General features: G+C 65.1%; 2 protein-coding genes across 2 annotated transcripts; both read left to right on the top strand.

The window, feature by feature from the left end:
* The first annotated feature begins 1,184 nt into the window (after positions 1-1,184).
* METRN (meteorin, glial cell differentiation regulator) lies at positions 1,185-4,857 on the top strand. The gene is made up of 4 exons (XM_039731769.1): positions 1,185-1,309; positions 2,259-2,680; positions 2,795-2,854; positions 3,300-4,857. Exons 1-4 carry the CDS (start codon positions 1,224-1,226, stop codon positions 3,614-3,616), a joined length of 885 nt encoding a protein of 294 aa, XP_039587703.1. The 5' UTR covers positions 1,185-1,223; the 3' UTR covers positions 3,617-4,857.
* A 5,859-nt stretch (positions 4,858-10,716) lies between these two features.
* Positions 10,717-13,212, top strand: ANTKMT (adenine nucleotide translocase lysine methyltransferase). The gene is given in 5 exon segments (XM_039731872.1): positions 10,717-10,796; positions 10,798-10,948; positions 11,456-11,596; positions 12,132-12,182; positions 12,713-13,212. Coding segments are annotated over 5 exon segments (612 nt in total). The 3' UTR covers positions 12,902-13,212.
* Positions 13,213-13,259: the final 47 nt, after the last annotated feature.

Here is a 13,259-nt window from a genome sequence, read left to right on the forward strand (position 1 = left end):
CAGTTCAGGGGGTGCACAGTTCTGGGAGGTGCACAGTTCTGGGGGTGCACAGTTCTGGGGGATGCACAGTTCTGGGAGGTGCACAGTTCTGGGGGATGCACAGTTCTGGGGATGCACAGTTCTGGGGGATGCAGGCTGGGGTGTTCACAGCCTGGGCTACACCTGTGCCCGGCTGTGCAGAGCTGGGGTGTCGATAGCCAGGGCTGGCTGCAGCCTGGGCTGTGCACAGTTTGGGGTGCACCTGGCCTGGGGTGCCTGTAGCCAGGGGTGTGCACAGTTTGGGGTATACAGTTTGGGGTGCACAGTGTGGGGTGTGCACAGTTGGGGTGTGCACAGTTTGGGGTGCACAGAGTAGGAGTGTACAGAGTTTGGGGTGCGCACAGTTTGGGATGTGCAGAGTTTGGGGTGTGCAGAGTTTGGGGTGTGCAGAGTTTGGGGTGTTGCACAGTTTGGGGTGCACAGTTTGGGGGATGCACAGTTTGGGGGGCACAGTTTGGGGTGTGCACAGCTGGGGTGTGCACATTTTGGGGTGTGCACAGTTTGGGGTGCACAGAGTAGGAGTGTACAGAGTTTGGGGTGCGCACAGTTTGGGATGTGCAGAGTTTGGGGTGTGCAGAGTTTGGGGGATGCACAGTTTAGGGTGCACAGTGTGGGGTGTGCACAGTTTGGGGTGCACAGTGTGGGGTGTGCACAGTTTGGGGTGCACAGTGTGGGGTGTGCACAGTGTGGGGTGTGCACAGCTGGGGTGTGCACATTTTGGGGTGAGCATAGTTTGGGGTGTGCACAGTGTGGAGTGTTCCCGGCCGCTGGGGTGTTCCCAGCCCGGGGTGCTGTAGCCGCGGCTGTCACAGACACGGCCCTACAGAATTCAGGGTGCACCCCCGGGGGCGGATCTGACCCCTGGGGTACCCCAGCCCTGCTCCGGGTCCTGTCCCCCGCCTCAGCCGTGTCCCCGCCCGGTGTCCCCCGTGCCGCGGGCTGCGGAGAAGCCCCGGGGGGCTCCGGGGATGCCGCTGCTGTGGCCGCCGGTGCCCCCGGCGGTGGGGAGGGGGCTCGGGGGCGGCTCCCGTGCCCGCCCCTCCGCCGCCATTGGCGGAAAGTTCGGGGCGCGACGCGGGGTGGCGGCCGCGCTCCCCCGTCCCCGCGGCCCCGGCCCNCCCTTTATTTAAACACAGCTGGGACTGGGCCGGGCCGGGCCGCCCGGGGCCGCCGCGGGCGCGGCCATGTGGGCGCTGCGGGCGCTGTGCCTGGCCGGGCTGGGGGCGGCCATCGGCGGCGGAGCGGCGGACCAGTGCAGCTGGAGGGGCAGGTAGGCACCGGGAGCACCGGCACCGGGAACACCGCACCGGGAACACCCCACCGGGAACACCGCACCGGGGGCGGCGCGCCGGGCGGGCGGGGGTGGCACACGCTGGTCCCCGGATCAGGCAGGTCCATGGAGGAGGGGGAGTCTGCTTTCCCAACCCCCCTCCTTCCATCCTCAGGGCTGAACCCCTCCCGTATCCGTGAGGAGGGTTCGGGTGGGACGCTGGGAACCTGCGCCTGCCTCAGTTTCCTCACCCCTGGGTGCGGCTCCCCCCGCTTTGAGGGATGCTGGTCCCCCTGCGGGGCTCCGCGCCTCTCCAGGACCCCGAGCCCCCCACCCGTGAAACCCATCCCCGCGGCCGGCGGGACCCCCGGCCCCCGGCCGGGCCCTAAGCATCGCCCGAAGGCGCCGGACTCGAACAAAGAGCCGGGGCCCGCCAGAGGGGCTGCCCCACGCGGGGGGCCTGGGGGGACACGGGGGCCACGCAGCCACCAGCGTCCTGTCAGGGACAAAGCAGCCCCCGACTGTCCCCGCTCCCCCCAGGCTGGCGTCCAGGGCTGTCCCCCCCCAGTGCCGCGGGAAAGGAGCGGCTCCAGGCATCGTGTGTGAGAGTGGGACCCCAGCATCCCCCGGGGATCCCCAAAGTGGGAGCAGGTGACCCCGAGGTTGTGGCACTCTGGGGGTGCTTTGGGAGCCCACTCTGGGTGTGAAGGGGGCTGTGCTGCTGCGCCCCTCCCCCTCCCTTCCAGAAGGTGCTGGGGGAACACAAGCACCCCAAAACGTCGTGCTTGAACCCCAATCCAAGTCATGGAGGGTTTGGTGCTGTTCCTGCCTGTGGCCATCTCGCACACCTCTGTGGAGGGGCTGCTCGGGAGCCGCTGTGCCGGGGGACACGGGCTGGGGGCTCCCTGTCACCTGGGGGTCCCGGCTGACGAGGAGCTGTGCCCCACAGCGGGCTGTCACAGGAGGCTGGCAGCGTGGAGCAGCTGTCCCTGCACTGTGCCGAGGGCTCGCTGGAGTGGCTGTACCCCACGGGGGCTCTCCGCCTCCGCCTGGCCCCCCGCCTGCCCCCCACCAGCGCCGCCGTCAAGGGCAGGAGCCCCCCGCACGTCACCGCCTGCATCAAACCCACCGGCACCTTCCGGGGGGCTCAGCTCTACCTGGAGAGGGAGGGGGGGCTGGAGCTGCTGCTGCCGGAGGCCCCCCGGCCCCACGCCCGCTGCTTCAGCTGGCTGCCCCAGGAGAAGGTGGCTCTGTTCCTGCAGGCCACCCCGCAGCCCGACATCAGCCGCCGCATCGCCGCCTTCCGCTACGAGCTGCGGGGGGACTGGCTGGCCCGGCCCGCGCTGCCCACCGCCAGCCGCGGCGCCGAAGGTGAGCGCCTCGCCTGCCTCAGTTTCCCTGCCCCAGCCGCGTGCCCGCGGCGGTGAGGAGGGGCTGGGTGGGTGTTGTCCCCCGCGGGGTGACAGGCTGTGCTTGGCCTCGCAGGTGCGTGCCGGCCGTGCAATGACACCGAGATCCTGATGGCCATTTGCACTAGTGACTTTGGTGAGTGCAGCCCCGGGGCTCGGGGATGGGGGTGGCCCCGAAAGTGGCACTGGGACAGCTGGGCTGGGCTGGGCTGGGCCGGGCTGGGCTGTGCAGAACACTGCTAGGGATGGGGAACGGGGATGGGAAATGGGAATGGGAAATGGGAGTGGGGATGAGGATGGGGATGCGGATGGAGATGGGGATGAGGATTGGGATGGAGATGGGGATGAGGATGGGAACAGGAGTGGGAGTGGGAATGAGACAAAAACGGAGACAGGGATAAGGATGGGAATGAGAATGTAGGTGGGGACAGGGACTGGGATGGGGATGAGGATGGGAATGCACACGGGGACAGTGATGGAGATGGGGATGGAGACAGGCACGGGGACAAGACTGGGGATGAGGACGGCAGTGAGGACAGGGACAGGGCCATGCTGACGCCCCTCCCTGCCTCCCCCCGCAGTCATCCGCGGCAGCATCCGGAGCGTCTCCAACGACGCAGAGCTGCAGGAATCCATCATCGGGGTGAGCGCCACCCGCATCCACCGGCAGAAATTCCCGCTCTTCCAGGCGGGCGGGCGGCCGGGGCGGCCGGTGGGCAGCATCCGCACCCCGCTGCGCTGCGGGGTCAAGCCGGGCCCCGGCACCTTCCTGTTCACGGGCTGGCTGCACTTCGGGGAGGCCTGGCTGAGCTGCGCTCCCCGCTACCGGGACTTCCAGCGCATCTACGAGGGGGCCCGGCGCACGCGCCAGAACCCCTGCGAGTTCCCCGTGGACTGAGCGGCTCCGGGAGCGCAGCCCGGCCCCGCCGGGGCACCACGGTCCTGCCGCCACCGGCAGCACCCCCGGGACACGGGAACGGGGCCCGGAGGGAGCGTGGCACACGGGCCACGGGTGTGGCAGCACCCGCCGGCGGGCTGGGGGGGTTCTGGGAAAATCCTGCTGGAAGGGAAGGGATTTTCCCAGGGCGTGCGTGCCCAGGGTGCCCAGGGAGCCGCCTGGGTGAGGGGTGCAGCAGCGTGGGGTCGGGGCTCCCAGGGGACCGGGGTGCTGCATGCTCAGGGGGTGCTGTGGGCACAGTGGGTCTGGCACCGGGGGGCAGCCGCACCCCCGGACCCGGCAGGGCTCGGGGGCGGGTGGCCGTGGTGGCCGGTCCGGGGACACGGTAGGCACAGAAGGGAGTGGAAGGGCCAGGAGATGGATCTGTAAGGTTGGGGGTGGAAGGGGGAGCAGGCAGCGGTGAGCCTGGCCCTGGCACGGGCAGGAGCTGCGGGGCGGATGCCGAGGAAGAGGAGAGAAGCTGAAGGGAGCGAGGGGAGCGGTGAGGTGGGAGGAAGGCTGGCGCGGGGGGCAGAGGTGGCCTTGGCACGGTCAGGGCAGGACCAAAGCGCCGAGCAGGGAGGTGCCATGGGAGCAGGGAGGGTGACCGTGCCACCCAGCCCTCGGGTGAGCGGGGCAGGCCGTGCCAGCCGCGGGGAATCTTTGACCGTGGGGGTGGGGGGGGCATCGTATGTGCACTAAAGTTATAACGATACCAAATTTGTGACTTCTTTTTTATAAACTGAGCTGTATTTGTAGCGTGTGCCTCCTGTTTTTAGCAAGCCGAGCAGCACGGTCACCGACAGGCACTGCTCCCCCTGTGCCAGCTCCAGCTGTGACCCTGCCTCCCGCGGGGCTGGAAACAGCCCTGATCCTTGGACATCTCTCTCTGTGGAGAGATTTATTGCTGTTTGCACGTTCTGCACCCCAGTGCTCCCCAGCATGGCTCACTGTGGGCTCCCTTTCCCTGGGGATCCCCGGGCGTGGGGACCAGGGCCGGGTGGCCCCGTGCTGGGTGGGTGACCCTGCTGCTGCAGCCGCTGTCAGGACTGATTCTCGTCAGAGCCACCGGCCACAAGGCCTCATTGTGCCCGACTGTGCCGCGCCAGCATCCCAGCCCTGCCCGCCGCTGCCCCTCCGGCCCAGCACCGGCCCTGCTCCCCTGGGAATGCCGAGGGGACGGGACTGGGACAGGGAGGGGACGTGGGAATCCTGCGTGGGGACCCTCGGTCAGGGGAGGGACACGGGAGCCCCAGGCAGGGATGGGACATGGGGCACCCATGGGACAATGGGGCTCAGCACCCCCAGCCGGGGACCTTCCCTCCCCACCAGTGAGGCCACAGGGCTCAGCACAGGAAATCTCAGCCCCTGAGCCCCCCAAACCCCTCGAGCCCCCCAAACCACTCAAGCAAAGCTCCTGCCACATGTCTGCTTGTACTTAACACCTTTCCCATTTTGTTTCAATGACACCTTTTCAAATAGCACCAGCCAGGATGAGCTGCTGCTGAGTATTCAGTGCCTCTGCTGACCACAATGTGCTTTTCCTTGCCAAAAAAAAGTTTCCAAAGAATGCCGTGGGCTTTGGAGCATAATTAAATATAAATATCTATATGTGTGTGTGTATAGAATGATCTGGCTGTGATAAGATCCTGGTGGGTTTGATACACAACACATGTTTTCCCTTGAGGAGAGTTTGCTGCTTACTTTATGCTTTACTGCCAATTTTATACTTGGATATTTTGATTTTATCCTTTTTACTGCCCCATTTTGGGGCCGGCCTGGGCTGTGAGGGTTGGATCTGGCCCTGGGGAGGCTGAAGCTCCACGCTGGGCACTGGAGGATGCCAGCATCCCCCTGGATTTTGGCAGCAAGCAGGAGCCAAGCGAGGCAGGGGGAAGGGGGAAGGAGTGGGAAACCCAGCGGAGGAGGAAAAATGAAGCTGGAAAAGCAATAAATGAGGTGCAGAGGGAATTGTGCTGCCCACGGCATCCTCTGTATGCGCGGGGGTAAATCACGGCTGCTCCGACCCCGCCGCAATCCAGCGCATTCCTCCCGGCTAAAAGTCGCCGTTTAACGCGAGGCATCCGGCACTTTTGTGCCCAGCAGCAAAACCTCCTGTTTTTCTTCCCATCTGTTTGTTTGGCCAAAGCAGCTCGGTGCGCTGCTGCGGAAGGGCTGTTACTCCGCTCGGGTTCTGGCACAGAGGTTTTCGGGCTGTTTTTGGTGCCCTCTGCCCCCTGTCAGGTTGGGTCGCCCGCCCTCGCTCCCCCCGGCTGGCGCTGGGCGCCGGCCAGGGCACCGACACTTCCCGTGGGATCATCCCACGGGACACCCTGGCAGCCGTGCCTCAGTTTCCCCTCTGTGAGACGGGGCTAACAGCCCTTCCCGAGGGAAGCAGATGGAATCCCACAGCTCTGGGATCTCTGTCGTTCCAGGACCGGCCATCCCAGCATTTCCCCGAAAGCAGAGTCCGGCCCCGGCCGAGCCAAATTCCTGCCCGGCCTCTTGGCACAGAGCAAGGCCATGAAGGGTGAAAACACAATGAGACAAACTCCATCCCGGGGAATATTTCCTCCACAGGATGGAAAATGTGCTGGGAGGCAGCGGGGTGGGGACACCGAGTGGAGCTGGGGGGGTCAGGAGGGGCTCGGGGAGGGGTGACCATGGTGAGGGGCTGTGGGAGGACAGGGCAGGACAGGGCAGGGTGGCCCTGCCTGTGGGTGCCATGGTGGGGATGATCCAGCCAGACCTGCTCCAAAAGCCCCCCCGGTCACCAGCCTGCCCCACCCGGGGTGGGCTTTGGGGGAGCCCCGGAGAGCAGCGCCCCAAAGCAGCTCCCTCGGTGTGGACGTGCCCAGGGATGCCCCTGGGGCTCCTCATTCCGTGGGATCAGCCCCACTGTGGACCCGACACCCCGGGAGCCTGCTGGGCACTGCGGAGCCCTCCAGCCACGCTGTGGGTGGGCGTCCCCACCGGGACGGAGCGGTGGCAGCGGCGGGTGTCCGCGGTCCCTGTCCCCGTCCCTGTCACACAAAGGGAGTCGCCGTTTCCCGCCATTTCCCCCCTCCAGCCCCTCTCCCCCTCCCCTGCTCCCTTCGCCTCCTCCTCCCCGGCTGCCGGATGAAAGCAGAACGTGTGAATCGCGGGGCACAAAGGGGAGGCACAAAGGCGGCCGGGCCCGCTCAGCCCTCCCTGCGGCCCCAGCACCGAGTGGGGACCCCCAGGGACCCCCGGGCAGCTTGCCCACCCCGCCGGCAGCACCCCAGAGCTCCGGGCTGCCGTGGGGCACGGGGGTGGCCCTGAGACCAGGGGATCCCCACTGGGGTCAGGGTGATGTCCCTGGGGTTCAGGGAGGCCCTATAGGGCCAGGATAAGGTCCTGGGGTTTGAGGATGTCCCATAGGGTTGGATGATGCCCCTGGGACCAGGGGAAGCCCCATAAACTCAGGATAAAAGCCCCGGGGCTCAGGGGTACCCCTTAGGGTCAGGATGATGCCTCTGGAGTTTAAACTCAGGATGAAGCCCCTGGGGTCCAGGATGAGCACCTTGGGGCGGGAGGAAGCTCCACCCCACAGCCCTCGGCAAGAGGAGAAGCGAAAACCCGATAACTCTGAGGACACCCCCACAACTCTGGGGAGCTGTACCCCAAATCCTAACACCAGGTCTGCTTCCAGCCCCATCCTCTGACCGGGACAAAGGCAAGGCAGCGCCATCCCAGCGCGGGGAGGGATGCTGGGGCTGCAGCCGGACCCCGGCCCGCAGCGGGGCCCCCTCGGCCCCTCACCCCGTCCCCCGCGTCCGGCTGCCGACAGCTGGTGGGAAGCGGCTTTCCCAGCACATAGCGACAAATTCCTGGCGGTCGGGGCTGCTTTGCAGCCGCCGCGGCCCCGGCGGGGGAAGCTGCCCTGGAAAGAGGAGGATTAAAAGCTCTTCGGCTCCAGTGACACATCGCAACCGGTCCCCTCGCACGGCCACCTGCTCGAGATGCTGCGGGCACCCCGGGCCAGGGGCAGGAGGGACCGGCCACCCCCCTGCTAAATCCCGGGGGCCCGGCAGGGAGGCTCAGCCCTGCCCGGGCACTGCCCCCTGACTGAATTCGCTCTGCAGCACCGCAGGGGCGCTCGGGCGGCTCCAGGAGCGGCTCATCCCCACGGACCATCCTCCTCCTCTGCAGCCCCCGGCCCCCGGCTCCGGTTTCCCTGGATTTTCTGCTTTAACCAGCTCCACCTGCCAGCGAGAAAGAGCAGAAAGCGGAAAATCGGGGTGATCCCCGCAGCCCCGCTTTGGCCACGCCGGGCCCTTTGGGGCGGCAGGGGAGGGAGCAGCCCCGGGCTGTGTTTGGGGGCGGCTTCAGCTCCCCGCTGGAGCCCCACTGCTGCTCCCGGGAACGTGATTAATGGGATCTGGCGTTGTCAGTGCCCTGAGCTGTGTCTGGGGGTAGAACACGTGTGTGGGTGTGTGTGCATCCTCATCCCGCCCGGTTCCCACAAATCAGGGGGAGGCGGGGGCAGGAACACTCCTGCCCTTGGCTCGTCCCCAAAGAGGGGCTCCGGGGGGCTGGGCCTGTGCCGGCCCCAGCGCTGAGGAGTGGGAATCCCAATTCTGCTTCCCTGCACCCCAAAGCCATTCCCAGCACGGGCTGGGGTCTCTTCTCCGCTGGGAACGGCCCCAGAGACACCGAGGGACGTGATGAGGCTGGCGGTCCTGTGGCAAGGACACGGGGGCCACCAGACCCCCCAGGGCCGGGGCTCTTCTCCGCTGGGAACGGAGACACCGAGGGACGTGATGAAGCTGGCGGTCCTGTGGCAAGGACACGGGGGCCACCAGACCCCCCAGGCCCTCAGGGGACACCCCGAAACGCCGCTGGAGGAGGACGCCCTGCAAAGCCCACAAATGCTGACCCAAGGCTGAGGAGAGACGGGGGGAGGTGACAGCAGTGGCATCCCCGGTGACATGTGGCCGTCCTGGCAGGGGGCTGCGGCCCTTTGTGCCTTCTGAACGGGTGTTGTTCCTGCGTCTGGGCTGCTTGGGGGGGGGTCACTAATTGGGGCTGGGCAGGGGCTGCGGGGCCTGGCTGGCCCCCACAACGCCTGGAATTTTCCCACAGTCGCTGCTGCCTCACAGCAGGAAAACCCCGGCTGAGGCAGCAGGGCCCAAACAGCCCCGAACAGTCCCTACAGCCCCACACGGGTGTGCACAGCCCCTACAGCCCCAAACAGCCCCACACGGGTGTGCACAGCCCCTACAGCCCCACACGGGTGTGCACAGCCCCAACAACCTCACACAGGGCTGTGCACAAAAGCAGTAGCCACACACAAATCCATGCACAGCCCAGAAGGAGTGCCAACACGCGGGCAGCACCGTGCACAACTGCACACAGCTGGCACAGCTGCCCATGGCAATGCACACACAGCCGTGCAGAGGCGGTTGTGCACAGCTGGGCACCACTGCACACAACCCTGCTCACCCTGCTCACCAGGACACCTGCAACAGCCCTGCAGGACCCTGCTCAGCTGCACAAACTGTGCACAAGCAAACACACAGCCCTGCACAACAACACCCACACCTGCAAAGCCCACAAATGCTGACCCAAGGCTGAGGAGAGACGGGGGGAGGTGACAGCAGTGGCATCCCCGGTGACATGTGGCCGTCCTGGCAGGGGGCTGCGGCCCTTTGTGCCTTCTGAACGGGTGTTGTTCCTGCGTCTGGGCTGCTTGGGGGGGGGTCACTAATTGGGGCTGGGCAGGGGCTGCGGGGCCTGGCTGGCCCCCACAACGCCTGGAATTTTCCCACAGTCGCTGCTGCCTCACAGCAGGAAAACCCCGGCTGAGGCAGCAGGGCCCAAACAGCCCCGAACAGTCCCTACAGCCCCACACGGGTGTGCACAGCCCCTACAGCCCCAAACAGCCCCACACGGGTGTGCACAGCCCCTACAGCCCCACACGGGTGTGCACAGCCCCAACAACCTCACACAGGGCTGTGCACAAAAGCAGTAGCCACACACAAATCCATGCACAGCCCAGAAGGAGTGCCAACACGCGGGCAGCACCGTGCACAACTGCACACAGCTGGCACAGCTGCCCATGGCAACGCACACACAGCCGTGCAGAGGCGGTTGTGCACAGCTGGGCACCACTGCACACAACCCTGCTCACCCTGCTCACCAGGACACCTGCAACAGCCCTGCAGGACCCTGCTCAGCTGCACAAACTGTGCACAAGCAAACACACAGCCCTGCACAACAACACCCACAGCTTCACACGGCCGTGTTCATCTGTGCAAACCTGTGTATCAGAACCCTTCAGACAGGTGTGCAGAACCCTGCACAGCCACACAGAGCTGTGCAGCAGGACACAAACACACACAGCTGTGTGTCACGGTACAGACACACAGCCACACACAGCTGAACCTGGCTGTGCACGGCTGAACCACGATTCAGCGCCACACACAACCGTGCTTGGTCACACACTGTGCACAAACACAGAGCTGCAGGCACTGAGAGCCCCCCACACACTGTGCACAGCCACTCACAGCCCCACACACACTGTGCACACACACACACTGTGCACACACACAGAGCTGTTCCCCAGCACACACAGCCCATCGTGCTCAGCACACAGCAGCACACCCCTGCACACAGCAGCCGTGCACAGCCTGCACAGACACACACAGACACACACACAGCAGTGCACAGCCATCCACCACTCACAGCTCCACACAAATGTGTGCACACCAACCGTGCAGAACTGCCCCGGAGCAAAAACAGCTCTGCACAAACACACAGAGACACACAGAGCTGTTATCACACACACACACACAGACATACACACACTCTCACACACAGCTCTTATCACACACACCCCGCTGTGCACACTCGCACACAACCACGCCGAGTTCTGCCTCTCCTGCAGCCCCGGGGCCGTGTCACTCCCGTCCCCCGTGTCCCGGGGCCGTGTCCCCGCCGTGTCCCGGTGTCCCGGGGCCGTGTCCCCCCCGTGTCCCGGTGTCCGGGGCCGCTCCCGGCGGAAGGCTGGGGCCGTGCTCCCTCCCCTTCCGGCGGCCATGGAGCCGGGCTGGGACGCGGCGCTGGAGCCGGGCTGGGAGCCGGGCGAGCCGGGCGAGCCGAGCTGGGCGCGGCCCGCCCTGCCCCGGCACCCAGCCCTGCCCCCTGACCCCCTGTGCCCCCCAGGTGCCCTACCAGCCCTCCAGCCCCCGGCAGGTGGCCAACACCCTGGCACTGCTGCGGGGCCGTGCCGGCAAGACCGTGGATCTGGGCTCTGGAGATGGACGGCTCGTAAGGCTCGGGGGGCTTGGGGTGTCGGGGGGCTGCACGGGAGGGTGGAGGGGAGACCCCCGCCCTGCTGCTGCCTGGCTTCTGGCTGTGTGTCTGCTGATCCTCCTGGCTACGGTCCAGGACCATCCCCAGTGGTCCCAGAGGGTCCTCAGTGGTCTTAGACAGCAGTGGGTGGTTCTAGAGTGTCCTGGGTGTCCCTAGGTGACCTTGGTGGCCCTAGGTGACCCAGCATGGTCCTCAGTGGCTCTGAACAGCCCCAGGTGGTTCTAGGCAGCCCCAGGTGGTCCAGGTGGCTCTAGATGGCCGTAGGTGATCTTTGGCAGCTCTGAAGGACACATGCAGGGAGCAGGGTGGGAATGAGGGAGTGGGTGGTGCTGAGCTCCGAGCTCACCCTGCCCTGGGCCAGCAGGATGGGGTGAGTGGGGTGGGCAGCAGCCCCTGCCCACCCAAATCCTGCCCTCAGCACCGAGGTGCTTTGGCTTTCAGCCCCCCTCTCTCCCCCTCCAGGTGCTCGAGGCTTACAAGCAAGGGCTGAGGCCAGCCCTGGGCTATGAGCTCAACCCCTGGCTGCTGTGCCTGGCCCACTACCGTGCCTGGAAGGCTGGGTACCACGGGAAGATCTCCTTCCTGAAGGAGGATCTGTGGAAGGTAACAGCATCCCGAGGGTCTGGATGTGCTCAGGGCAGGGCCAGAGCTCTGTTTGCCTCTCCAGGATGGATTTGCTGATGGCTGCTTGCTCCTTCCCCATCCCACACTGCTCCTAGGAGGTGGAAATCCATCCTCCTTTCCAGGGAATGCCAGGTGGGAGGTGGAAATGCATCCTCCTTTCCAGGGAATGCCAGCTGGGGCAGGCCGTGGCCAGTTCTGCTGCTTGGAGCAGCTCTGAGGAGAGGTCTGGGTGCTGCTGACAGGCTCACCTGCAGAGATGAGCTTCTCAGGCTGCCCTGAGGTATTTGCAGCCTGAGCAGAGAGAATCCATCAGGGAATGTGGGTCTGGGATGGTGCTGGAGGCAGGTGTTTCCCAAGAGATGCTGCTTTTACACCCACACTTCCCCATCCCACATCTTTTGTGGCACCTTTGCTCCCTGCAAGGTTCCAGAGATCACCCACAAGGTTTGGACACTCGCACAGTTGTTCCTGCTCTGCCTGCTGCTCGTTATTCCCCTTTTCCTTCTGTGTTCAGGTGAATCTCTCAGACTGCCACAACGTGATCGTGTTCCTGGCCCCCAGCGTGGTGAGTCAGCCCCTCACACCCCGAGTTCTTCTGGGCCAGCCCGAGGGGGCTTGTCCTGGGAAACAGAGGGGGTCTGGCATGGGTAAGGCCAGGTGGACATCCCTGTGGCTGAGTGGTTTGGTGCCACACAGCATTTGGATTTATGGAATCATGGAGGTTGGAAAATCCCTCTGCGATGGAGTCCTGCCATCCCCCAGCACTGAGCCGTGTCCCCAAGTGCCACACCCACGTTAAAGCCCTGCAGGGATGGTGACCCCACCACTGCCCTGGGCAGCTGTGCCAGTGCCTGACCACCCTTTCCATGAAGGAATTCTCCCAATATCCAACCCAAGCCTGCCCTGGTGCCACTTGAGGCTGTTCCTTTGTCCTGTTGCTCATGGCTTGCTCCAAGTCCCAGCCTCACCCAGGGCCAGTAGCAGCCCTCTGCTCTGAAGGGTCGATGTCCCAGGAGCTGCCCCACGGTCCCTGGTGGCACTGCCACTGTGTGACTGTGTGCTAAGGCTGCCTGTCCCGGCTGTGTCTCTCCCCAGAAGCCTCCCTTGGCCAGCAAGCTCCTGGCAGAGCTGCCCGACGACGCGCGGGTGGTGGCGGGACGCTACCCCTTCCCCAGCTGGAGCCCCAGCAGCACCCTGGGCCAGGGCCTGGACCAGGTCTGGGCCTACGACATCAAGGAGGTGCGGCGGGAGGTGCAGGGCAGCGCCCAGCAGAGCCGGCTCTGAGCCCAGCCTCGTTAAGCCCGGGTTAACAGCAGCCTCCTTAAGCCTGGCGTTAAGGGTCAGAGCCACTCCAGCCCCTGGCTCAGCTTAGGACAGAAGTGCTTGGCCAGCATTTGCCCTGGGGACTTGCAGGGTGGCAGATCTTCATTTTTCCAGAGTGTGAGCAAAGCAAGGGAGGAGAGAATCAGACCTGGAAATCCTGGGATTAACGCAGGATTGAAGGGATGACGCTCCAGTGCCTCTTTTTGGATGATTGCTGCTTTATTTCAATTTAAGTTTTAAATTAAAAACGTTAAAGTATTGGTTGATTATTCCTCTAAGGTTTTTGCTTTGTCTTTGAGCTGCTGGATGGTCCTGGAGC

Source organism: Passer montanus, unplaced genomic scaffold, assembly GCF_014805655.1.
Source record: "Passer montanus isolate IOZ18808 unplaced genomic scaffold, ASM1480565v1 scaffold8, whole genome shotgun sequence".
NCBI classification, from domain to species: Eukaryota; Metazoa; Chordata; class Aves; order Passeriformes; family Passeridae; genus Passer; species Passer montanus.

Coding starts and splice junctions, on each gene's coding strand:
- METRN (XM_039731769.1), top strand. CDS start 1,224: ATGTGGGCGCTGCGGGCGCTGTGCCTGGCCGGGCTGGGGGCGGCCATC. Junction 2,681..2,794: donor CGCCAGCCGCGGCGCCGAAG/GTGAGCGCCTCG, acceptor TTGGCCTCGCAG/GTGCGTGCCGGCCGTGCAAT. Junction 2,855..3,299: donor CATTTGCACTAGTGACTTTG/GTGAGTGCAGCC, acceptor CTCCCCCCGCAG/TCATCCGCGGCAGCATCCGG.